This window comes from Talpa europaea (genome assembly GCF_964194135.1).
Source record: "Talpa europaea genome assembly, chromosome: 8".
Classification (NCBI taxonomy): domain Eukaryota; kingdom Metazoa; phylum Chordata; class Mammalia; order Eulipotyphla; family Talpidae; genus Talpa; species Talpa europaea.
This window is the reverse complement of record NC_140075.1, coordinates 32,654,404-32,679,980: the sequence shown is the minus strand read 5'-3', so window position 1 is coordinate 32,679,980 and position 25,577 is coordinate 32,654,404. Positions and strand designations below refer to the sequence as shown.

The following is a 25,577-nucleotide window of genomic DNA, read 5'->3' as shown; positions in this document are numbered from 1 at the left end:
TTAAGTCGGAAAAAAAATCTAATTACCAAATGATAAATTACCAAATGTGCAATCATCCTACTGGCACATACAGCAACAGCCCCTTCACGTGGCAATCACTGAGCTGTGACTCTGCCTCCAGCAACCCCAAGTGAATAGTTCTCACTGTCAACCCAGAGGCCCCCACCGTCTCTACAGGCCCACAGCTCTCTGAACTCCCATGACCCCTCTGTTAGCCTGGGGACCTCAGAGTCTGCCTGCCCAGCCTCTTCCCTCTGTTCCCTGGTAGGCGAAGGATGCCTCTGAGAGGCTGCAGCTGCAGAGGCCAGTGAGAAGTAGGACACATCTGCTCTCAGCTCTGGGGCCTATGAAGCTGGTGTGCTTCAGTGACTTCCATGTTTGTCATACAGAAAAGCTGGTGCTTAGAGAAATTCCGAGCCAGGATTTAATTTCTCTTTCTCTTTATATTTTAAAGATGGCCTCATTCCTTGGGGCAGTAGAGACCAGGGGCCAGTTTGAGAAATTAAATAACTGGAGGAATTGCAGGGATGAAAACACAAAGCAAAACTGTAAAGGTTAAAATGATCACATTTCATCCTTAAAAAACAAACAACAGAAAACCTCCTTGGTAAATCTTTGATTTTCAGGAGGGGTATGTCTTAGCCAGAGCATCCCTTAATTGTAAGAAGTCTCTGTTCAGAATCACAGCCCAGTGCTGGGCATCTCCCGAGCGCTCAGCGATACTAACATCAACTGCTGCTGTTCAGATGGTCATCTGCTGTGGTACTTGCTGCTGTGTGGGTGACTCCTGCCACCTGGCCTCTGTCCTCATCAATCAGCCTTGTGTCCAGCAAAGGGCCCTTCCATCCCTGTGAAGCAGCGAGATGGGAAGGCAGACTTTGCTTGTGTAGACTGAACCTGACTTAAACAAGATGACAAGAACTCTGGTCTGGCTGGGCAGCCAAAGGCAAAGTAATGAATAGAGCCTGCAACCCTGCCTCTCACCCCCTCCCTGACACTCACAGGCCATATACTTTGGGGTCCCCGGGGCCCAAAGTGACAACTAGAGAATCTGAGGCAGGTTTTGCTTGCCCATGAGGGCCCTGGGAGACTTCAGGCCATTTGGGTAGGAAGAGACCAGTGACCATTCCTCACAGGAGAGGGAGAGGCATCTCAGGGGCCTTTTGCAGGCCACGACTTGCTCCAAGCATTCACACTAGGCTGATAAAGGAGACACACCTGCCTTCCAGCTCATCCAGACCACACAGAGCTGATGACGACCAGTTCTACTCTTAAGGGTGGGATCATGCTCTTTCTTACACACACTCTGCTCAAAAATCCTCCATGACTCACCTTTGCCAACAAAAGAAAGATCTTGATTCTTGCACTCAACATCTAGGAACTTCTTTAACCTCCTTTCTGAGTCTTCATACCCTTGCTCATGCTGTCTCACCTCACAAAAATGCCCTTTCTTTTATATGTCTGTATTCATCAGATCCCTACCCTTTCTTTAAGGGCAAGTTCAACGTCTTCCCACTCCAGGTAGCTTCTCCTGACCTTTCCAGATCATACTGCCTGAGCAGCATATTTTTATACCTCTCCTCATGTGACATGATCTTCCTGAGACCATTTGCATGACCCGTCCCACCCAACTTAGGTTGTGAACTCCTTGGGGCAGGACGATGGCTTTGTGTCTCTGACATTACCATCCATCATACCTCCTGCAGTGAATCTATCACTAAGGAATGGCCATGTGCTAAGCCCCTTATTTCATCTTCACAATGGGCAGTGACTATTATGCTTCTCATTTTACCGATGGAGAAACTCAGAGGGATACATTTCCCTCCCCGCCCACCCCCCCCCGCCATTCATGCTGCTAATATTCAGCTAATAGCAGAACCAGAGTCCAGACTTGTCTATGAAACTTCAAAGTCTCAACCCAAAACTATGGATACCATGTCCAATCAGGTTTAAGACCATGACATTGCCATCCTCATAGTAGGTGGGGTGACCAATGACAGAGAGTAGATTCAGTCATAAAAGGCTCCAGGCAAGCTGGCTGTGTGTAAGAGAGAAGGACAATAAAACCCTTCCTCTGGTTGAAACCAGAGGTCACACATTTTAGTAGCAGGAACTTCATGGGATGGAGAATCATTGAACTTGAAGAATGAGGAGGATGCCCCACCCACCATGTCTTCAGCCCTCTGCACTCAGGAATTTTTTTCCTCTACCTTTTTCCCAGTTTCACTGTCACTTTGGTCCAAGCTCTTAGCTGCACTCATCTCAGCTACTGCGTTAGCCTGACTGGTCTCCCTTCTTTCTCTTTTGCCTTTTTACAAGCCATTCTTTATAAAAGAGCACAAATGAGCTCCAAAACATAAGCTTGATTATGCAGTTACCCTAGTTAAGACCCTCCTGCAGCTTCTGTTTTCTCTCCTTGACTTGACTCTGGAAAGCCCTTTGTGATTTCCTCACATCCCTTACGCTTCTCTCTCAGCATCCAGCTGTACTGGCCCTTCGTGGCCCAAATATACCCAGTTCTTTCCCACATCAAGCATTTGCACCTGCTGTTCCCTGGCCTGAAGTCCTTGGCCCAGCTCTGCCCAGCTGTGTGCTCATCCCACGTGGATCTGCTCCAGTGTCATTTCTCCAGCAGCCCTTCCCTGACCACCCTCCACAACATGGGCCTCTTGCCCCATCTCCTTGTTTCCCTGTCACTCTTGTATTAATTTAATTCCATTTAAAGTATCGTATCTAGAAATATCTTGTTCATTTATTCCTTTCCTCTTTCTGCCAGATGATAACCCTTTTCTTGGCAGGGACATTTCTTGTCTTGTTCATCAGCAGGAAACACTGAACGCCCTTCAGTAAAGGAATGGTTAGGTTGGTTCTGGCCCCTTCACACACCGGAATATTACACAGACATCAACAGGAATGATGTGACTAATATTTATTGAATATTTATGAAGTGACAAGAACTCTCTATGTATTTTATGTTACATGTGAAAGAGATACTATTATTATCTCATTTTAAAGAAGAGTTGCAACATGGAGAGGACTGGTAACTTGCTCAGGGTCACCATATGAGTGACGAGGCTGTGATGAAGTGTGGCCCCAGAACCTTGAGCTCGGACTGCCAAACACCCTATTTGGAGGAAGAAGCTACTGCCCTGGGCCCCTACATTCCTTGGTAAAATTCAAGTTCCTAACATAAACATATAATGCGTATAGTTTCACAACATAAAATAAACATTATGTTCTCCAAGTAATAGATTAAAAAAAAAATCAACCATTGAGGTTAATTTGGAAAGGTGTCTCAGAACTTCTGCCAACAAACTAAACTTGACTGTTTCATGATGACAAGACACAAAATGAGTATAAATATGACGGGTTCAAATCTCTGATCCATTCTTTAGTTAATGTGATCTTTTAGTCCTTGTGGATTATGTAAGAATTCTTTGTGTATACTAGATAATCACCCTTTGATGATTTCACCCATTGCACGTATCTTCTGTCATTCTAGATAATGGAGATAATGGATAGAATAAATAGAAGGGCTTCCTTGCAGATACTAAGTAGGAGTTTAAAAAAACTTATTTTTAATTCTTAGTTGATAGAAATCCTTAATTCTTGTATAAATAAATTTGGAAATTCTGTGCCTTGTTCTTCACAGTTTCAAAGTGGTATTTAATAAATTCTTCTTGCTCTCAGATCACAAATAGATTTTCCTATATTGACTTCTACTAACCTTACACTTTTCTCAGCTTGAATATACCTATTGGAAAAGTCCCAACATTATAGTGCAACAAAACCCAAAATGTTCACCACTGATATCTATCAGAGTAAGATGATTGGACAACAAATTTTTGTACATCCCCATAAAAGAATAAATGACATATGAAGGAAAGAAAATCAGATTGGACCTATGATTCTTTAAAGCAACATTTCATTCCAAAATGGAATGCAGTGATGTGTTTAGGATACCTTGTTTTTCTATCAAGCAATAGGGTCTTCAGGAATAAATGTGACAGACAATAAAACTGGAAAACTTCAGGGAATACTGGTCTCATGCAACCTTTCTTTGAATAAGCTATAGATAAGAAAGATTTGAGGATTTATTATGTTTTGGAAGTAAACATTTATTACACTTGAAAATCTAAGGGTGAATGATGACACTGAGGATGATGGAATTGGAGATAAATGTCATGTTTTATATATATGTGTGTGTATATATAAAATATTAAAACGGTAGATAATGGCTAGAATAAATAAATAGAATGGACTGCCTTGCAGATACTAACTTGGAGTGAAAAACATTTACAATCAAATATTTAGAAAGAGAAAATGGAAAAGATGACATTTCTATGTAAATCTATTATTGTCCACTGAGCCCATCTACAGTGTCTTATAGAGCAGAGGAATGTGTATACTTGGGAGATATTAACAAAATTGTTATTTTTTTAAGATTTTATTTATTTATACAAGAACTGGGGTACAGGCCAGAGGCGCAGGAGGGTGAAAGGATTCACCAGAGACAGAGCAGGGAGCAGAACAGGCAAATGATGGAAAACACTGCTAAGGGGAGCAGCGGGCGAGACAGGAGAGGTCTTCTGTGCCATGTGGGTTTCTCCCTGGCCGGCCAGGAATTGAACCGGCTCTGCAGAGGCTGCGGACAGCTTCACAGCGCTGTGCTCAACCCGCTGCGCCACTGGGGAGGCCCAAAATTGTTAATTTCTGTTTAAAAAAATCCTGAATACCAAAAGCAAAGAGACTATGTAGTAAATCTATGTATTAATATATAAAAAAACGTATACAATGTGCATCAAACTTAACTAACCAGGTGAGACAGTCTATTTCTATTTGTTCACATGCCCAATACATTTGATCTCAGTTCTATCATTGTGTGGGTGTGTTATAATAGATACTACATATAATTATAAAATATATTATTAGCTCTACATTAATTCCCTGACTTTATCACCTTCTTTTCTGTTCCTTGCTCTCTCTCCAGCCATATGGAATTCTTTGTGCTTCTCAAATACCTCAATTACCTCCATACTTTCTGTTATATAAAGAGGTAGAAAAAAAATAAGAGGGGGAGACAAATAAAGAGAAAGTGAGAAGAAAACTTTATAGCTTCCCATTTCTGTCTTGATCCCATTTATAGCCCATCTTTTTATATGGCATTAGTGAGAATGATGTTTTATTTGCTCTATATATTGAACTGCTCGTGCCCATGCCATCTACAAAACAGTCTGTTCTTTTCCTACTGGTTTGTAGCACCAGTTTTATATCAGGTTCTCTTAAATGCCAGGGTCTGTGTAACCCCTCTTATTTTGTCCCATTGATCCTGTTCTTGGACCAACCACATACTGTTTGATTCTGTGTTGCTTTGTAGTTTATCCTACTATCAGGAAAGGCAAAATCACTCCTTTACTATTATTTTTTAATGGTGAATTTGTTATTCATGGATATTTACTAAGAGGGGAAATTTGAGGACTATTTTAGAGATATCACTGAGACTATGGTATCTACTGTTTTACTGCCGTTTTGCATTTCTGTTCAATATTCAAATCTAGCAACATTTCCCAATTGACTTCAAGGTTTTGTACTTTTGGGAAAATCCCTTTCATCCCAATATTATATAAATATTCTCTAATACTTTAAGTCCTCTATTGTTTTATTTTAATTAAGAGATTTAAACTGCTTGGAATTCATTTTGGTGTCATTGTGCAGTTGGGGTCTAAGGTCTAACTTTATCCGGCTAGTTTTCCCATTAATGAACAGTCCGTCTTTGCATCACTATCTGAAATACTTCCTCCATAGTAGACTCCGGTTGCATATATCCATGTGGCTGTTTCTGGGCTCTACTTGGATTTTGGAAGGTGCTGGAACTCGGAATTTGTTGCTAAGAATGGAAAGACATGAAATGCCATTGAGTAGGAAGATGACAGGCGGAAGGCGGTGGTTACAATGCTTCTCGGCCAGCCCGCTGTGGGGGATGAATCTGAGAAGCAAGGAGGCTGAGGGGGTGGGAAGGAAGGGACAGGAGCAAAGCCATCTCGAGAGAGGGAAGGTGAAGAATCCATCCTGGCTGGGTTGGCAGGGGAGTGATGTCAGTTGAGCTGCTGGGAGGAATGTACTTTTTGTTGCTGGCTTACCTGAGGCCCAGAGGCTGCCTGAGGGGCCCTGGTACCCACATGAGTAGGATGCACTTAACAGGCTCTCATGCAACCTGGGGTGGAGGCCTCAGAAGATGCAGGCTGGGGTCACTGGGGAGAGCTCAGGTTCCCTGCTCAACATTCCCTCCCAGCGCGTGCTGAGACAGCCGCGGACCATCCACAGGAGGGAACTCTGGGGACCTGGCAAGGAGGCACTTGATTGGAGCATCGGTCGTGTTCCCAAAACACTGTGTTCATTAACCTGTATGTTCATTTGAAGACATGTCGGATTAAAGGAGGGACAGGCTCCCCTTGCGCCATCATGCGGCCGTTGCCTCTTAGCCCAGGGTTCTTATTCACCTTCCCACTGGCCCCACAGAGTCCTCTGCCTCTTCTGCCCCACTCAGAGTCCACACTGGACAGTTTACCTCCTAATTCATGCCCCGTCCTTTGGTCATAAGTTCTGTGTTGTTTGCTTCCAGATCCCTCACGAGCTGTAGACACAGAGCCAGGCCCACAGCAGGCACACAGCAGGCACACAGCAGGCACACAGCAGGCACACAGCAGGCACACCAGGTGCTTGCCGGTAGATTGGGTCACGCAGGTTGCTGCGGTGCCAACTCCTACCTGGTCATGGGCCATGCAGAGGTGTGGAAGAGGAACTTCCACCCACCGCCTGTTAGTCTCCTATCAAGTTGATTTCTTCAGCTAAATGAGGGCCTGCTCATGAGTTTATGAGACTGACACGCTGCCAGCTGCACTAACAGGGCAGTCTCTTGTGGTGTTTATAGACAGTGAGTGAGAGACCTAGATTTTGGATATTCTGTTTAGGATCGATGGAGCGGGGTAGGGTGGGAGATTGTGACTGAGCTCCTTCAGTGAGGAGAGGATCAAGTACTAGATTTTGAGGAATGCTCGTGATGAGGGAATAGTGGGGGCGTAGAAGGGTTGGGGAGACAGGGGAAACCTCAGGGAAGAGGTTCCCCCAGACTCCACAGTGTCCCTTACCACGTCACTTTCAGGACACTTTAGTGCTGTGAGTTGGGTTGCTCACACATCAATCAGGATCGCTTTCTTAACATCCCGTTCTGATCAAGCCACTCTTGGGCTCAAAAACCATTCATGGCTCCCTATGGCGTAGAGAGTAACGCCAAGTTTAAAGCATGGTCTTTGAGGGTCGCAATTATTGGACCCTTATGTATCTTTCCAGATTTCTTCCTTCACAAATCTTCATCCTCTCTGTCCCACTCTCCACTCCCCTACACCAAAAGCTCCTCCCATACAACTCACTACTCTGACATCAGGCTACTTGCATGCCTGAGCATACCCTGCTTCCTGGCCTCCCTATTCTTGCACACATCGTTCCTTCCTGCTATCACGCCTTTCCACCTATCATTAGCTGTTGAAATCGTGTCCATCTTCCAAGACCCATTTCAGACACCACTTCCTCCATGAAGCCTTCATAGATCTACTCTTTCCCTCCCCACTTGACAACCATTTCCATCTTCTATGCTCCCTAGCTGTGGCGCTCTAGAAAACACAGATGTGTACAAATGTAAAGGATTTATATTGATCCTTCTAGGATACCCCATCTTACCCCTGGAGACTTGGACCTCTAAACACTTGGCTCCCTAGCTAGCTCTTCAACTTTAAGCCTGGGATTTCCTCCTTAGTAGCCCGTATACAGTGGGTGCTCCCTAAATATATGAACCAAGTTGAATTGAATGGAATCCACTGAGGTGATGGGTGCCAAGTTTATGTCCTTGGAATTGGGGTAGATGGCAGGAGCAGGGAGGGAAATGAGCTGAGAGGGGTCCTGGCTAAGGCCCCATCCCCCCTCTGGAGGGCCTAGCCAGCGGAGGGGAGCAGTATGGGGGACACCTCTACTTGATGCGGGAAGAGGTCCTGCAGATACCACTTAGCAGGTTCTGCCCCTGTGTTCCGGCCCAGTCAGCTATGTGTTCAGATCTCACCCTCAGTTTCATTAAATCACTTCAATCTGTGAGCCAGAAAAGCCGGTTGTGGGGCCCCAGGCGATAGCTCAGGCAGGAAACTCCCTGTGTACCCAGCTGGGCAGGCTAGTAGGTGAAGCCGCCTAGCCGGGGCCTGGAGTGAGCCTGCCAACAGGCCAGAGATAGGGATCAACTGGGTGGGGCAGGAGCATCCATCCTCTAAGCTGCCTGAGACCAGGCCAGGGCTGGGCACACCCTCTCCCCACTGGAGTCCCAGGAGGAAGGGCAGGGGGCTGTTGCCCTTGACCCTCTCCTCACCTGGGATTTTGTTACTGTCTGTCTTTACTGTCTAACTTTGGAGCCCTGACTATGATCCTTGCCTCCCAGGGCACCTAGCAGGGGACTGAGCGGGATTGGGAAGGAAGGCATCATCACGTCACCCCCTCCCCCGGGGCCTCCATGAGCTATGACTCTGTCTGCTGAAGAGAGAGGGCTTTCCTGAACCAAGCTGGGATAATCCCTGCATCTTCCTCTTGCTGCCCCTATTCCCTGGGCTGACGAGGTGGTTCCAAGCTTCTGGAGGCAATGGATGGCTACCCCCAAGGGCCAGAGCCCCTGCTGGTCCCTGCATTTCCAGCATCTGAAGGGCCCCTTGATACTAGAGTCTTAGGCCTGGACCCCCATTTCTGTGTACCCACCTGAACTCCTCACAGACAATCCCAGCCGCTGCCAAAAGGCATCCAGAGGGCGGAGCTCTGAGTCAGAGTATAAATTCCCTGTCTCACCACCCAGCCGCAGAATCACCGCGATGCTCCAGAGGCAGGTGCCCGCCTGGGTCTCCCACAACCTACTGGACCCAGGCCAAGCAGAAGATGGCAGTCCTGTGGCCACTTGCGCCTCGGAGGTGAGGGAGCAGCACTGGGTGGGTGGCGCCAGGAGAGCTGAAGGCAGGAGACAGGCTCGGGGAGGGCTGGGGCATTGGAACTTCCAGACGCCGGAGCACCTTGGCTCTGGCAGCCCCTTCCAAACCCTGGGGACATGGTCTGGTCCACATGTGGCTGGGGCTCCTAGGTGGATGGCCCAGCTGAGGGTCCCCAAGGGCTTGATAAGGTGCCAAGGAGCTGCTCAGGGCCACGCTGGGGCCAGGCTGGCACCAGGGAGGTAGTACTCATCACAGCCAGGAGTGAACCCCCGCTGGCCCGTGCTAGCAGCGAGCAGGCACTTCCCCCGGGCGCAGCCTGAACCGCCACGCCGCGGGGCTGTGGCATGGTAGGCCCTGGCATTGCCGGCCTGTCACCCTTAGCCGAGAAGCCACCGACCTGGGTCTGTGGTGAACACTCCGGGGTCCGTTCAGCTCCTCATAGGCTTGTGGGGGGGCCCAGTTCATCGGTCAGTTGCCAGGGCCCTGGACCTGCTCTGCCCCGGCTTTCCCCCACCTCCACCTCCAGTTTACCATAGTCACGCCTGGGGGGGACTGTCAGCAACTTCCTCACCACCCCCCGGTGAACAGGACGAGTGATGGCTTTGGGGCGGGAGATGGAGATGGAGGACCTGTTCAGTTTCCAAGCAGCCAAGGGAAGGGAGGCCCGTGCTGCATGGTGTCCCCGCTGCCTTGGCCAGGAGGGGCATCACCTGTGGGGCGCGCCCACGTTTCTCGGAGTCTTTGGGAGGAAGTGGGCTGGAGGGGGCTGTGGTCAGCGCCTGATCGTGCCTCCCCGTCTCGTTGAGCGTCCTGAGCCTGGACTGGGAGAGGATCTTCTGCACAGGGGACAGAGCTGAGTGGAGGATGAAGCCATTGAGAACTGAGCTTTTTGCCCCTCTTGGGTCCTGGAGCGTCCACGTGACTCGGAGCTGGGGCTTCTTGTCCTCAGCCCTTACTAGCCTGGATGATAAAAAGGGAAACAATCTGCGGGTGTTGCTCAGACAAGCTGGGAAGTATTCTGGGGGCCATAAAGTCCCAGGGGTCTTTTAGGGAAGGCCCATCCATCCTGGAAACTGTCACCGGGCTAGTATAAGCTCTGACCCAGGTGTTGCAAGGCACTGATAAATCCACCCAGCGATCTGGGGAGGTGGAGGTGGCATCACCAACCCGGCCTGCCCCGAGAACCCCTGGGGAGGGGAGTTCCCAGAGGCTCCCTCAGAGCTGTCTCCCCTCTCCAGCACCCTAGACCTAGTGGGATGGTTTGCTTAGTATGGGGAACAGACCCCCACTTCTTAAATACGGTTATCAGACTCTCCCCTAACTCCTGCCCCTTCCTGGGAACACGACCCTGAGAACCCACCTGTAACTATTATTCTGCCTCGTTTGTGGCACCAGCTAGACTCTTGGGGTAGAGGGAACGCCCGGACCAGGATGTACCCCTGGCTCTGCTGTTAACAGGTCTAGGGCAGAACTGGAACAAACTTTTAGCCAGTTTGGTTAATTCACGTGAAGCCGGCGCCAGGTAGGGAAGCACGCAGCCCCACGGCCAGGCAGACTTGTGCCTGCGTCCTGGCCCTGACGACCTGGCCTTGACGTCCAGTGAGATGCGATTTCTGTAAACTCAGTATTCTCTGCAAAGCAGGAACAGTAGTGCTTCCCCAGTATGCACTTGGGGGGTTAGATAAGAGCAGATGCAACGCACCAGGGCCTGGGCTCTAGAAAAAGCAATGAAGTGTGTCCCCAACCTCCCCCCAAAGTTAAGGGGTGGGAAGGAGCAAAATTGGATTGCCTAATCACGGATCCTGAGAATCAAGGGGTTACAGCTTTTCCATATGAGCTGGCAGGCTCCCCCTGTTCTGAGCAGGTCAACAGCCTGAGCAGGGGCCCCTCTCCCCTGGCTTTCCAGAAAATTGCTGTCCAGCCCGTATCCCTCGCAGTAGCCCCTGTTGTTCAAGTGTCCAGATACGCTGCTGTACTGCTTGCTAAATAGTTCCTGTTTGAGTACCAACCCCTGAGTGCTCCCTGGTCGTGACCCTTCAGCGGACCAAATGCCTAAGAGCCATCCCTGCTCCAGGGCCACAACCCAGTTGGCATGGTGCTGGGTCACACCTCTTAAATATTTCGACTTTCACCTTGATACTCTGCCAGGGCATCTTGTCCTAGGGACGGGCTGGTCCAAGTCCCAAAGTTTTTACTCTCACCACACCGTAAGCTACCCTATAAAATTGGTTTTCGTAATCTCGCCGCACAGTCACAGACCCTGCGATGTTCTCTTGCATCTTCCTGCTGCCTATCAATTACCTCTGGGCCTGTGAAGTTTTGTTCGTCTCTAACACCACTCCAGTGACACAGATGATAGCAGGGACAAAATGTGGACATTCACTGAAACCCAAAGAGGTCATGACAGGCCCAGTTCCTGGAATCATCTGGGCCCGAGACCTGAGTCCCGTGTTGGGCCCAGCATGACCCCGGTGGGCGAATCTCAACCCTCTGCCAGCATCTGACTCCTGACCGGTGGCAAAATATGAGTCCTTTGTAGAATGATTTGAAATTGGCTCTCTCCTGCAAAGAGGCGTGATCTGAGGCTTCCAGGTAGACCACAAAGGAGGCCTCTGTGGCCACTAGGAAATGGGAATTTCAAGAACCCTTTGATTCTGGTTCTTTGAAAAAGGGAGAGCTCACACAATGTCAGTAGAAATGCAGCTTAGTCAGAACCCTGCAATTAGGACTGCCAGAGTTTGGAGGTTATTTTTGGGCTTCAGGGGAATTCAGGATGAAAAGAAGGCTCAAAGAGAAGACCAAGGAAGAAAGACAAGCAGCACGTTTCCTGTGTGCTGAGGGCTGCTGCCGGGGAGTGACAGTTCAGCAGTCACCCCTAACCTGCAGGCTAGTTTTCCATACTGGCAATTATCTGTGGATGCCCGGTGAAGACTAACTCTGCCTCCTCACCAGCTCTGCCCAGGTGGGCAGTGAGCAGCGAGGAGCCCACTACGCAGGGGAGGGGATCGCCCAAAGGTCACACACAGCCTTATTTCTAGAACCAGAAGAGAAAAGCGTGGGTAGGGTCTTTGGCCCAGGTTGCCAAGCTCCAGCGGGAACGCCGGAGAGCATGTTACTGACTGTGAAGGTACGCGGTCCTTCAGAGTAGCCTCACGGCCGGTATCGCTGCTCCTCTGTGGGACTGTCAGTTTGGCTTTTGTTCTGATTTTGAAGCAGATGTTGGGGAGAGAGGAGGAAGAGATGCGCAAGTTGATTTATATGTCTCTCAGGACGTTAGCAGCCTTCCCAGAGCCCTGGTTCTGTGGTCGCTGGTTAGACTTAAGTCCCCGAAGGGACTGGAAGAGCAAAAACTGGCACAATAACAATGATTGTCTCTCAGTAGTGGACTTTTATACTTTTCTCCAACCTCTGTTATTATTTTAAATAGGAAAGAACTGCACCCTCTTAGAAAGATAGAAAGAGATTCCAGCAACATAGAGTGAACAGCGTGGCCTACAAAGGGTCCCATCTCAGAGGCCTCCGTTCACTCAGTTGGCAGTCGTGGGGCAGGAATGAACAGTGAAAAGACACCCTGAGCCTGGGTGAAACTCTCAGGGAGAGGCTTCGTATCCCATGCGTCAACCAGGAAGGGCATCAATCAAAAGGAACAAAACCAGGAAAGGCAGGCACAGTACAGGCAAAGCTATGCCTCTTCCAAGCTGTGCGTGTCAGACCAGCTATGCTGGTCAGACGTCAGCACCCTTGGGCCCCCTAGGAACCAGAGGAGACTTCCAGAGCCCAGAACCTAGAATTGGCAAGAGAAGTCTCCCTGAGTCGTGCAGCCGGAGGCCGGCCAGCCTGACTGCTCTCTCTGCCAAGGCCGCCCCTGTCATGGCCTGAGGAGTGAGTCCACTGTCCTCTCAATCCACAGGAGACTCTGTTTCCATGCCACCTGCTGACAGTGAGGGTTGTGCGTATGAAAAACGTCCGACAGGCTGACATAGGTGAGTATCCTCTCCTCCCTTCCCTCCTTCTCTGCTTAGGAAGAGAGACTATGGCTGGAGAATTGGCCAGGTGGGCTTGTCTGTGTGCACACTGTGTGTGTGTGTGTGTGTGTGTGTGTGTGTGTGTGTTCTACACTCAGGCTATATTTCAGACTTTGGGGTTTATACCATTTTCCAGACCCTTCCTGCTACCTATAATCTCAGTACCCCTGCAGGCTGCCTGCATCTGAGAGCACTGTTCACCCGTCTCCCTCCCCAGGATCCATTTCCAGGAACACAGGCTTCTCCCACGCTGGGTTCTCCTTGTCTTGCCAAGAATCTGGGGGCTGTTAGTGATGAAGGAGAAGACACTTTTGGGCATCTAGAGCTAGAGTCAGGCCAGTCCCACAGCCCCTCTTCTCAGGACATGGATCCCAAGTTGGGTACTGGGGGCCCATGGCAGTAGGCCCATAGCACCCAGCCCCGCAGTTCAAGTTCATGGATATAGTTTATCACACTGGTGCCATTTATACAGTGTTTTCTTATAACCTTAAGTTCACCTTCATCCCTGCCCTGGCTGCACTGTCAGGCCCGCGGGGCCCAGGGAAGCTTCTGTCTTCAGGAGAACATCTATCTCTTGAAATGTGGCATTTCAAGAAATCAGGAGAACCAAAAGTGTTTCTCTATGCTGCCTTCATCTTCCCCCCATGCACAGAGGAGTCTTGGCTCTCAAGGAGAAGAAGGTTTATTTCAATGCTAAGGGGGTGTCGCCACTCACTGGTGACCATGCAAGAATGGCCCATGGGCCATAATGTTCTCCAGAGCTGTTATATTCCCACTGCCCTTACCCTGGGATTCATCTAGGCTGGAAAGGGCCTCAGAGGGGCAGAGAGCATACCTGGGTACCAAGTGAATGTGTAACAAGGTGAGACTCAAATATATATAGAGAATAGTAATAGTGATAGTGATGTTATAGAATAGTAATAGGAGATGGGATTCTGATCTTGACACTGCAAAATTCAGAAGTAGAAGAGGACAGTGAAAGTCGAGAGTAGCTAAGGAAGTCTGTATTGAGGGCCTGGGGTCTGAGTGGGGCAAGTTGGGAGTGTCTGGTGACCCAGGAGCGCACTTCCAAGGGAGGAAGGGAGCCACATGCTCTGAGCACCTGTGGTGGGCCAGCGAGGGGGCCAGACCTCCAAACACCATTTCATCCACCGACCCGTGGGTGGGCTGTGAGGCCCCTTTAAAATTGCAGGTTAGTGATGCCTGAGTGGAAGCAATGTTTCATCCCAGTTCTGGAGAGCTGGGGCAAGCTGGCGAGTGGAAAGCCTGGAAACTCCGGGCAGAGCCGGGGTCTGGACCTAAGTGAAGGGGCACCTGAGTTCCTGAGGAAGGAGTTGCATAATTTCTTGTGGCCTCATAGCCACAAGATTGTACTGGTGTATAGATGGGAGATGCTGATAAACTCGCTAGGAAGCTGATAAACTCGCTAGGAAGGTGATAAACTTGCAAAGAAGTTGTCATTGCAATGCAGGGGTGCTTGTGGAACCTTTCTCAGCTACTCCCATTTTCATGTTTTCTGGTTCTAAATTCTGCAGTGAGGCAAGTTCAGAATTGCATCTTCTGTAAAGGTGTAGGGCATCAATGTCTCCCTTGTATATTTGGTATCTGTCTTCACACAATATTCTCTGCCACTCTGAGACCTTCCCTAGCCTAGAGGGAGGGCCCTGGAGCCCCAGAAAAAGCAAAGGGATCAGGCAGGATTCAGACCCAGTCCCCTGGAGGGTGAGGTGTCCAGAGCTGATGTCAGTGAGTAGCTCCAGCAAAAGCCCAGTTAGATCTCAGGTCTGCCAAGAGGCCAGCCAGGAGACCCGGGACTTGGAGGGCTTCTCTGGGTCTTCCATTCTGCCAGTGAGTGATCTGAGGAATCTAAAAGTGTCCCCTGGGCCCAGGGTTTGGCCGCCTTTCTTCCTCATGCCATAATGGGTGACTCAGAGTTCACCCCTCTCCCCTCTGGGACAGTTACAGATCCCACCTACCCACAGCTACCCCTGCTTCCCTCCGCATGAGGCACGTCTGTCCCAGCCCTGTGGGTTACTCTGGCCACATGTCCTCCTAGCATGCCTCTGCACCTTTGTGCCCAGAACCTTCTGTTGTCCAGCACCCTTTCTTCTGTCTTCTTCCTGCCACATACATCAGCTGTCACTAAGGATCCCCATAAGGGGTGGAGAAGTTGGAGGAGGCTTGGAGTGTGAGGAAGAAGGCAGCCAGAAAAACAGCTAGGGTCTGTCTCCACTGCCCTCCTCTTCCCCTTCCCCATACTCCCCTCCACCACAAAGGCTGCCTTTGGGGGGTTTCAGTCTTCTTTGAGAACCCCTTATCTATATTTTGCTCATTTCCACTGAGGGTCAGGGTGGAGGGCAGACATGGTGTTTAAGGGTGCCAACCTGGTTCGTGTTGGTTCTGGACTCCACGGTTGTCGCAAGGCAGGGTCCCTTTGCTGCCCTGTCTGGGTTGGATTTGAGACTATCCTGATGTTTTTCAGATCCTGGGTTGGTCTCACCCCAAATTGTTTCCTTGTAGCTTGGATCAAAAATAATAATAATATAAAATAAAATAATCTGTGCCTGAGTTACCCAAGCTTTCAAAGAACCTGAGGTGTGTGCCACCCAGCCATGGCCAGGACTAGGGGAAAGCAGAGCCCCAAAATCTTCCAACTTTCCCTCTTGGGAAAATAAAATTAAAGGTGTCTCCAGAGGTATTAGGGAGATTGAGTCATCCTGGCTACCCATATGCCAGGAAAAGAGGCATGTCATTCGGATGATCCAGCATGCTGTCACTCCTTGAGGAACAAGTATTAGAACCTCTCTCTGCCTAGGAAATGCCCTGCAGTCCCTGGAAACCTCAGAATTGGGTCATCGGGCATAACCATTCTCCGCTGCTAACACAGTGGTCACTGCCCATACAGTCAGCAAGTGACTCCTGCCCAAATTGTCAGCTGGGCCCCTGACCAGTCTTCCTCCATCACACCCCCTGCCCAGGAACAACCCCCCCAGCACGCCCTCCTCGGGCTGCACTCTCCTTTTTCCAACTTTGTGAGGGAGGAGGCAGGAAGAGCTCTCTGCAAAAGAACTGAAAAACAAATGAATGCTTGAAATGTGGGCGTCTGATCGCACCTCTCTCTTCCAGGAATATTTTTATCATAACTACAGATCTAAGCCTTAGGCCAAGAACACTGAGATTTTATTTAATGGGTTTAATAGGAGAATTTCAGGCCTGGGATGATGACAGGAAAGGAATTTTAGAGGGAAGGGGCCCTGGCGGGGCCCATCAATCAAGCTAAGCAAATGGGCGTAGAGGTGGTGGGGTCCCTGCCTGCCAACTCCCAGTGTACAGGAGGCAGACCTGAGGAGAATGTTCGAGGCCTGAGAGAAGCTCAGGGGAGGCTTCCAGAGGAGTTCCAGGCCAGTCAGGGGACAGGAAAGGTAAAGGGTAAGAGAAGGGTGTTCTGGGCAAGACAGCATGGCACCTTCTGAGCCCTGCAAGTGACTGTTTGGCAGGACTGTGTGTGTGTGTGTGTGTGTGTGTGTGTTTGGGTCAGGCCAGGGAATGGGGTGATAGGGATAGAAAGATGAGGCTGAGAGATAGGCAGGGGCAGCCGTGTTGAGTTGTTGGGACTCCTTCCTGAGGGCAGATGGGAACCATTGAAGGTTCTCAATCTGGGTGGTAACGTGGTTGAAATCTCTGATTTCTCTTGAGAGAAAGAGTAGAGCAAGGCAAGATAGGGAGCCCGGTTGGGGAGGGTCAGTGGAGATCCTGGGGGCCTGCCCAAGGGAGTGGCAGTGCTGATAGGAGACAGGCTCAAGAAGTCAAAGGAGCTACACGGGTTCCAAGTGAGAGTCGAGGACAATACTTGGTGTCCGGCCTGGACACCTGAGCCAGGGCTGAGGTTGGGCATTGAGGGTGTGGGTGGAGCTGATGAGGTCATCATTTCCTTTTGATTCTGTTGGGTTTTATTCTTTCTTTGTGTCTGTGTTAAGTGATAATTACGGCATCTAAAAGACAGTATGTCATCTTACCTGTATTCAGTGGAAGGAGGCCCTTGAATTCCAATTCAGTGAATGTTCAGACCTCAAAAATTAACCCAAGATTGGGGATGAAGTCAGAAACTAGGGACACTTGTGATGCAAACGATGGGAATTAATTTTGAGAAAGCACTCAGTGTGGCAAAATATAGGACTTAAGGGTCCAGCAAACCCTAGTTCCACTGTCACAGGATATTATTAGTAATAATTATGATCTAGTTTGGACCAACGCGGAACTCCTATCACCACACCAGCTCTACCATCTGAAGGGCCCTCTGATCCTGTAAACTGTACCGACTTTTCCCATTTTCTGTGTATCTGGTGTGTGCCCTGGGAATGACCCCAGTAGATTGTCAGAAGAGTGAAAAGTGTGACCATGGCACCTCATCTCCCCTCCTTCCAGGTAGAATGGAAGGAGGGAGGTGGTCTGGGCTGCTACCTTTCTCTCCATGCCTCTGGTGCTTCAACCAGAAGGCCTAGGAGGCCTTCCTCTACTTTAAGAGGGCCCGTTGAGATCAAAGCCTGCATCCCTTCCCCATAATACATCCTGCACCCTCCCACGACTTATTCATTTCAGATGAAAAAGTCAGTGGCCTCAAATGTGAGATTTTTGGGGCTCACATGTCTTATTCTGGAATAATAAGTGTAGGCATGAAGAGCTGGGCCAGTAGGTTATAAGCAGATAGTGGTCACCCTGCTCCTGAATAGCTTGTCTATGGCTCACTCACAGCAGACTGTGTTCCTGCTAATGTTTGCTTCTCCACAACGCAGAGGAAGAGTTGGGTCCCGCTGTGGTTTCCCTGGTGCCTTGGGAAAAGGCAAAGGTAAACCTGACCCTGTGGGGCTTGTCCTCCATTTCTGCCCCCACCAGAGGGAGAACTGTGTGGCCATAGCTTGTCCCAGACCAGTGGGTATTTGCTTGGAGAATAGGGTGCTTGTGATAAGAACTTCAGGCTGGGGGGCCTCCCTGGTGGCGCAGGTGGTTGAGCGCAGCGCTGTTAAACTGTCCGCAGCCTCTGCAGTGCTGGTTCGATCCCTGCCGGCCTCAAAGCAACCTGCATGGTGAGCAGACCTCTCCTGTCTCGCCGGCTTCTCCCCTCAGCAGTTTATTTTGGTCAGTTTGCCTATTCTGTTCCCTGCTCAGTCTCTGGTGAATCCTCTCACCCTTGCGCATCTGGCCTGTGCCCCGGCTCTTATATAAATAAAAAAATCTTTAAAAAAAAAAAAGAACCTCAGGCCATCTTGTCTGTAAGAATGGGCAGTGGGACCTGGCTCCCCCGCTGTGAAACCTCTAGCTTGCTATGGTATGTGGCCTTTTGGGGGTTCTTGGACAAAGGTCTCTGAAGAGTCACCCATGAGTCAAGTGTGGTCCTGAAGCTAGGACAAGGCCTCACTCTGGAAGTGACTTGCCTGAAGTTCCTTCTGATTCTTCCGTACTCTCTCCACTCTGGACTCTGTTGGTTCCTCTCCCAACCCTCCTACCCTTGTCTTCCTTGCACAGTGAGCCAGCCAGACTGCTTTGTGAGCCTTTGGTTGCCCACTGCCTCTCATGAGAGGCTGAGGACTCGGACCATCTCCAACTGCCCAAACCCAGAGTGGAATGAAACCTTCAACTTCCAGATCCAGACCCAAGTGAAGGTGAGCTGTGGAAGGCCACGCCTGTCCATTTCCCTCCTTGCTCTCTTGTCCTTTTCTCTGCTTATGTGTCCTTCTGCCGACTTGTCTTTCTTCCTGCATGCTTACTATTCTCCTGTGGACCTGGTTCCCACTCACTCCCTCCTTTCTTTTCGCCTGCCTCGTGCTTGTCCCTTCATGCCTGTTTATCTTTCCACCTTCTTTCCTATCTCTTTCTTGTCCTTCTTGTCCTTCTACCTAGTTGTTGGAAGTAGGTATCCCTGCCCTAAAACAGAGCATGTTTCCAGAACCTTCCAGAACATTCTCTAAGCAGGAGAATATATACAGGGGAAGAGCCATTCTATTCACTAGATCCAAGGACAGTCTAATCCCAGCCAGAGGGTTTTACTTAAACCCTTTCAGATGCTTTATTATTCCTAATTCCTTGGGTGTGTGTTATTTTGCATGTTGAGTTGTTTTATGATGTTGGTTGTCTTGGATGCATGGTGACTCTAAGTCAAGACACCTCCTGAGGGAGAATTCTCCATTGAGCATCCTGAGTAATGACCTCAACAGAGTGCTCTTAAGATAAACATGTCCTCCTCATAATCCTCATTCCCAGTCTTGGAGTACTTGAGGCATGGCAGCTCCATGCAGGTTACTGCTTTCATATTTTAGGGGTACCTCTTCATTTCTGATTCATAAGTCCATTTTTGTTTTCAAGAGGGGATTTATTATATTTATTGTTTTAAAACTATCTTTTCTGTCATATATATGGTTGTGAGGAGAGAGGGATTTCAGTGTGGACTTGTCTGCCATTTTTAAAACAGAATTTGGGCTTCCCATGGGGCTACTGGGTTGGTTCTGGGATACACATGGGTTTCTAGTAATTATAAGGTCAACAGATCTCATTTAGTTAGGAACCCCCAGAACCATCTCATGTCCATTAAGTGGCGACCAAAGAGACAAACCCAACCACAACCACATCTCCCAAGGTCCTTGGAACTAGAGGTCTCAGAGGCTAATCCATGTAACCAGAGACCACTGACTGACCCCATAGTTCAGCCCACATGACATGGTAGCTGCTCTGTTCTTGACATGAGACCTCATAAGGGACTGAGGAGCCACAGGGTAGAGTTCAAACACCTCACCCCAACCCAATCAAGTAGCAGAACCCCTGTAACCTTTACCACTCCCTTGGAGTGTTAAGATGTTAGTTTCCCTGAGCTGAGTTTTCCAGCACCAAATGGGCTGCCTTCAGTGCCCAGGGCCCTGATTCTGGACACAACCTGTCCCCAAGTAAAATGAAATCTCTCACACATTACAGGCCCCTGCCAAGCTTGAAAATGGCAAAATTCTCCAACAGCAGAGTCAAAACAGAGGGACAGGAACACTTCAGAGAGCTGGAAAGGAAGGAATAGACACTTTCCTCCCTTAATTCATCCCCCTACAGATGTCTCTCACGCCTGAGCAGGGACTTCTGTGCTGGGCCCCATCCCTCAGACCTACCGCCTCCCTAGGACTGATGTCAGGCTCCTTATCCTGGAACAGGTTAATGTAACCACATAACCAGGCTTGTACCCTCCCTTCACCCCCAGAACGTGCTAGAGCTGAGCGTCTGCGATGAAGACACAGTGACGCCAGATGACCATCTCTTGACGGTGCTCTATGACCTCACCAAGCTCTGCTTCCGAAAGAAAACCTACATGAAGTTTCCACTGAACCCTGAGGTGGGTGTGCTTGCCAGGCCTTCTGCCTCCTACCTCAGGAGGGGGAGAATTTTCTTCCTATGATGTCAGTCCACGGGCTCCTCCCCCTGCAGCCAGCTCAGGGAAAGATAGCGCTGCTCGTTCAGGCCCCTTCGCCATGACTTACTAGCTGGTGACCTGTGGCAACTCTTCGGAGTTCTTTTCTCTACAACGGCAATAGTAATACCTACTGTGCAGGATTGCTGTGAGTGGGGAAATTAATTAAGGCACCTAGCACTGGTCATGGTACAAAATGGAGATGTAGTCAGTGTTGGCTTCCATTTCCCCCCTAGATGGGTAGGTGCAGGGGACAGAGGGCAGATAGGTGTAAAGGAGGGCAAATCTGAAAATAGAGGAAGTCATAGCTGGAAAGGACCAGAATGTTACTGAGTCAATCATTCCATCGATACTTGAAAGCTGAGTCTGGGCCGGGCATTGTTCCAGCGCGGGGACTTGACAGGGAGCAGGCAGCCCTGTCCTTGCCTCGCTTACCCGGTGGCAGGGAAATTAAAGTCCAGTGAGCTCAGAACTTCCTGCTGCTACACAGCAAGAGGTGTGAAGGGATGGAGGAGGGAAGGGACCCTCAACTGTCCCTTGCCCCAGGCACTCTGCCCCTCCGGAAGGCAGGAGAACCATGGGCAGTTGGAAGATTAAAGGAATTGTCTGGGCCAGAGGGATTCGCATGCAGGGCTGGGGGTGCAATTCCATACCCTGAGCACCCCCCGTTGATGTTCCTGGGGATATTCAGTGATGTTCCTGGTGCTAAGGAAGTGGGCACAGAGAGAAGCAGAGCAGGTAATAGAGCCAGGACAGCTACCCCCACTCCATGAAGCAGGACAGCACCATGCGCAGGGCCTCCTGGGGCACAGGGGTGCTGGTCTGCAGAGAGGTACAGAAGCAGCTCACAGTACCTTCCCCCCCTCCCTCAGGGCATGGAAGAACTGGAGGTGGAGTTCCTGCTGGAGGAGAGGTGAGCATCCCCCCACCCCCCCACCACAAGTTCCTGCCCCTCAGCAGCTTCTAGGCACATGCACCAGAGAGCTTGTCTGCCTTGTTGCTGTCCTCCCCAATTCCACTCTCACCTCTGCCGCTCCTCACTGCACATCACCTCCGCTTGGGTGGAAGCTGTCAGTACCTGAGCTTCACCCCCTTCTACTGCCAACATATTGCATTAAAGACTTAATGCTTTAGCAGACTGCCTGCCTCAGCTCCCCTGCATTCCTGAGAGCAGTGTCTGGGAAGAATTTCTACCACCATGCAATGGTGCTTATTGAGGCCAGGCCGAGAAAGAGGTCAGGACCAAGGGGTCCTGCTCCTTCACCCTGACCTGTTTGAACAAACTCTACCAAGCCCTGGCCTGAGGCAGAGCCTGTGCCCCTCTGCACCCAACTCTGGAACCAAGTCAGAGGAGGCCCCACCCCATTACATGGGGTTATTTCATACAATTTTCAATTAAGCGTATGACCTAGAATCCTGAAGTTGTGACAATTGTGGGAACTGGAGCAGAATTGGGTCAGAGAGCTGGAGTGTGGTCAGAGAAGAGGGCAAAGAAAGGAGGGAAAACCTGCCCGTGGGGACAAGCCCCCAGCATGCAGTGGGCTTGTGACTCGGGAAGAAAGGAGCATTAGGGGGGCATGGCTTTAGACTGCTTGTGCTTGTGACTGGCAGCCAGCTCCTGTCCTCTCCTTCCCCTCGGTAGCGCTGAGCACCCTGGGTGACACGCAAGAGCTAGAACAGGAGGACTTGGAAATGTCACTCAGGGAGTCATCTGCCTGGGGCCTCTTAGAAATATTTGGGATGCCTTGTTGAAATCAACTTTAACAAATTAAAATAAACTTTATTGGTTCCACATTGAAAAAAATTCTGCGTTTTGGTTTGATAGGACTTTTTTTTTTTAAAGGACTTTTTTTTTTTTAAGATTTATTTATTTATTTATGATACAAGAGCTGGGGTGAAGGCCAGAAGTGTGGGGGTTGAGAGGATTCACCAGAGACAGAGTGGGGAGCAGAACAGGCAGACTGACTGAAATACACTGCTGAGGGGAGCAGCAGGCAAGACAGGAAAGGTCTGCTGGGCCATATGGGTAGCTCCCTGGCTGGGGATCCAACTCATGCCACAGTGGCTGCGGATAGCTTCATAGTGCTGCGACTTAACCCCTTGCGCCACCAGGGAGGCCTCTTGATAGAACTTTAAGGAAAACAGATTCCTTGGCTGAATTAGAAAAATGACTTGCAAAATGAAATATGTCAAAATCTGTGCTAAGAATTGATCTGAAGACACAGCCATCTCGGCCTTAATTTTGGTGGGGGAGGCTGTGGGCTCCCCTGGCTAATTGTAATCTTGGAGGCTCACATTCTTGGCTTCATAACACAAGGACATTACATATTCACCAGGCCCCTCTCTGGCCCGGTCAGAACAATTTGTTCAGAGCATAAATTAAATAAACAGGAAAGGAGAAGCAGTAGTTTTGTTAGCAGAACAGTTTATACATGCTCGAGGTAGATGGGCTCTGGACTTTCATGTGACCTATCTATCCTCGTAACTCCAGGCAGTTGCATCTGATTGGACATAAAGAACAGTTGTCCTCTTAAGGGAAAAAGGGAACTCTTCCTGCTCCTTCTAGCATACGCATCTTCTTTCTTCCTCCCGGATGTGTTACTTAAAAATGTTTACCAGTTTTCTCTTTGAAAATCTCTACCTCTAAAGTTTCCTGAGCCAATAATTTTCTTAAAGACCAAGAAGGCTCTGCCATTTCACTACTGACACTATTTAGGCTCTTTGCCCCCTCGTGAGACATCGATCAAGATGACAGGACTGACCAGGTTTCCCATTTTGTTTTTCAGTCCCTCTGCACCCGAGGCCCTCATCACCAATGGCGTGCTGGTGGTAAGGACCCTTCCAGGCTCTTGTACCTCAGAGGCCGCAAGTGGCTGCTGCTCTCGGGGGAACAGACTGGGAGAAAGCAGACTGGGGCCCTTGTGCCGGAGCCCCCTAGGAGTCAGACTAACTGCAATCAACCAGAGTGGGTGTAGATGGGGCGGGGGCAGCACCTGGGCTCTGCTCCTGGGGAGAAAGTAGGTGGGACATTACCTGGTCTGGCATCCCACACCCAGCCCACAGCCGTGGCCCCTCCTCTTTGGACCCTCCTGATCCCCCACTAGGAGGCAGCCTCTTGCCAGAATCAGTCTGTCCCATTTTCCTCCAATTCCAATCTCTCTGTAAATACAGTTCAATATTAGAAAGATTTTCATAATTCAGCTGTTGGCACAGCCATTTCGTGCATTCATTTAGATGCATCTAAAACTACAGGATTTAAGGTGATGCCCCCACCCCCCCCATCAGTCTTTGGGAGTTTGCAGTAAAGGAATGTCACTCCCCTCTGCTTCTTAGAAGGCTGTTTTGTTGGCAGTTATTGTCAAAAGCCAAGTGGAAGTTGCCCTCTTTTGGTTTTGGATGAACCCACTGAGGTTCCATCCCTGCCCTGGGGCTGAGAGCACAACTCCGAGTAGGCAGTGGCCGCACAGCCTAGATTTTTCAGGATGGTTTCATTCTCAAATACTCCCTCTCAGAATGATGTCTTGATTGGGTTCAGCAAACAGTCTCCACACCAAGCTCCCCCAGACAGCCTGAATATGTCCCCTTGTTCATCACCCCTCCCTCTGGCCTGGTAGGCGAGGGAATGGCTGGTGCTCGAATGCCCTTTCCTTTCTCTGTTTCAGTCTCGACAAGTCTCCTGCCTGGAGGTTCAAGCAGAATCCAGGAGGCACAAGAAACATGGGAAAAGTGAGTTGGGTTTTTTTTGGTTGTTTTTTTTTTTTTTTTGAAGATTTATTTATTTATTTATACAAGCACTGGGTACAGTCAGAAGCGTGGGAGGGTGAGAGAATTCACCAGAGCCAGAGTGGGGAGCAGAGCAGGCAGAAGGACCGAAGTACACTGCTGAGGGGAGCAGCGGGTGGCAGGAGAGGTCTGCGCGCCATGCGGGACCCTCCTCAGGTGCAAGGGGATCGAACCGGTACTGCAGAGGCTGCGGGCAGCTTCGCAGCCCCACGCTCAACTGCTGCACCACCAGGGGAGGCCCAAAAAGTGAGTTTTTTAATGCCTCCACCTGTGGGGCACGGGCAGTGATGCTTCCAACCCCATCAGCACCAGAGTCAGCCTCCCCACGGCCCTGGGCTCAGTCAAGGAGCCAAAACTCGAAATTCGTTGGGGTCACCTCACCGTCAGCAGTGGTGAGCCCCTGTCCTCCCCACTGCTCTGTAAAGGGCACACACATGACCCTTTGCGCTTCGGAGGCTTGACAAGCCCACTCCACCCACACTTACCTGTGCCACACCCCTGGCAGACCGGGGCTCCCCAGGACCCATGCGGTGGTCAGCACCAGGGACGAGCAGGAGCTGAAAGTGCCCAGGGCCCCTCTCGCTGACCCCCTTCCTCTAGTCAGATGACAATTCCTGGAGAGCCCTGGTGTCTTATCATTGGGGGGCCAAGCTCTCCAGATCACTACCCCTCCTCGTCCCACCCATGCAGGCCCCCAGCCCTGTCCAGGGAGGACAGCAGCACCCGCCACAGGCATGGGGGTGGGAGGCGAGAAGAGGCCCCTCCCCAGAGGCAGCATGGTGCGGGCCTGCTTGCAGTGTGCAGGAGGTTGACTTTGGGGTCCCTCCTGGAAAAGCAGAACCTAGGAGGACTGGTCCAGAGGACTCAGAATCTCTGAGGGCTTTCTGGAGACCTCATTTGTCAGCATCACAAAGCCTTGTTAAAAGGTAGATTTCTGGGCACGCCCTGCCCTAGAGATTGAGACTCTCTGGGGCATTTTAACCAGTCACCTGGGTGGTTCTGTCCTGGGTACCTCCAACTATGCTTTTTATGGACCACGCTGGGTGTGGGGAGTGAGAGGCTTCTGGGGGGGGTCTCAGCCTCTTGTCGTCTTTTCCAGTGAAGGATCTCCTGGTGACGGTGAAGGAGTCTTTTGAGCACACCCAGCGCGTCTCGCACTGCCCAAACCCTGCCTGCTTCCACTACCCCAAGTATTTCCAGCCCCAGATGCACGTGGAGATGCCCAAGCAGCAATGGAGCTGTGGGGTACAAGGCAGTGACTGCGGGGTGGCATAGGGCCCTGGGGCAAGCGGGTTGCCAGAGGAGACCCTCACC

General features: G+C 50.1%; 1 protein-coding gene across 2 annotated transcripts in view; it reads left to right on the top strand.

The window, feature by feature from the left end:
* PLA2G4E (phospholipase A2 group IVE) overlaps window positions 1–25,577 on the top strand; it is a gene marked incomplete at both ends in the record, with an annotated part of 59,725 nt that overhangs the window by 18,159 nt on the left and 15,989 nt on the right. Inside the window, 8 exons of one of the 2 annotated variants that reach the window (XM_084240604.1) lie at window positions 8,901–8,996; window positions 12,925–12,997; window positions 18,563–18,699; window positions 20,274–20,405; window positions 21,353–21,393; window positions 23,267–23,309; window positions 24,143–24,206; window positions 25,363–25,508. In XM_084240604.1, the coding sequence (XP_084096730.1) occupies window positions 8,901–8,996; window positions 12,925–12,997; window positions 18,563–18,699; window positions 20,274–20,405; window positions 21,353–21,393; window positions 23,267–23,309; window positions 24,143–24,206; window positions 25,363–25,508 (732 nt within the window). Of the gene's footprint in view, window positions 1–8,900; window positions 8,997–12,924; window positions 12,998–18,562; window positions 18,700–20,273; window positions 20,406–21,352; window positions 21,394–23,266; window positions 23,310–24,142; window positions 24,207–25,362; window positions 25,509–25,577 lie in introns of those variants that run through there. The other variant, XM_084240603.1, reaches the window with a different exon arrangement.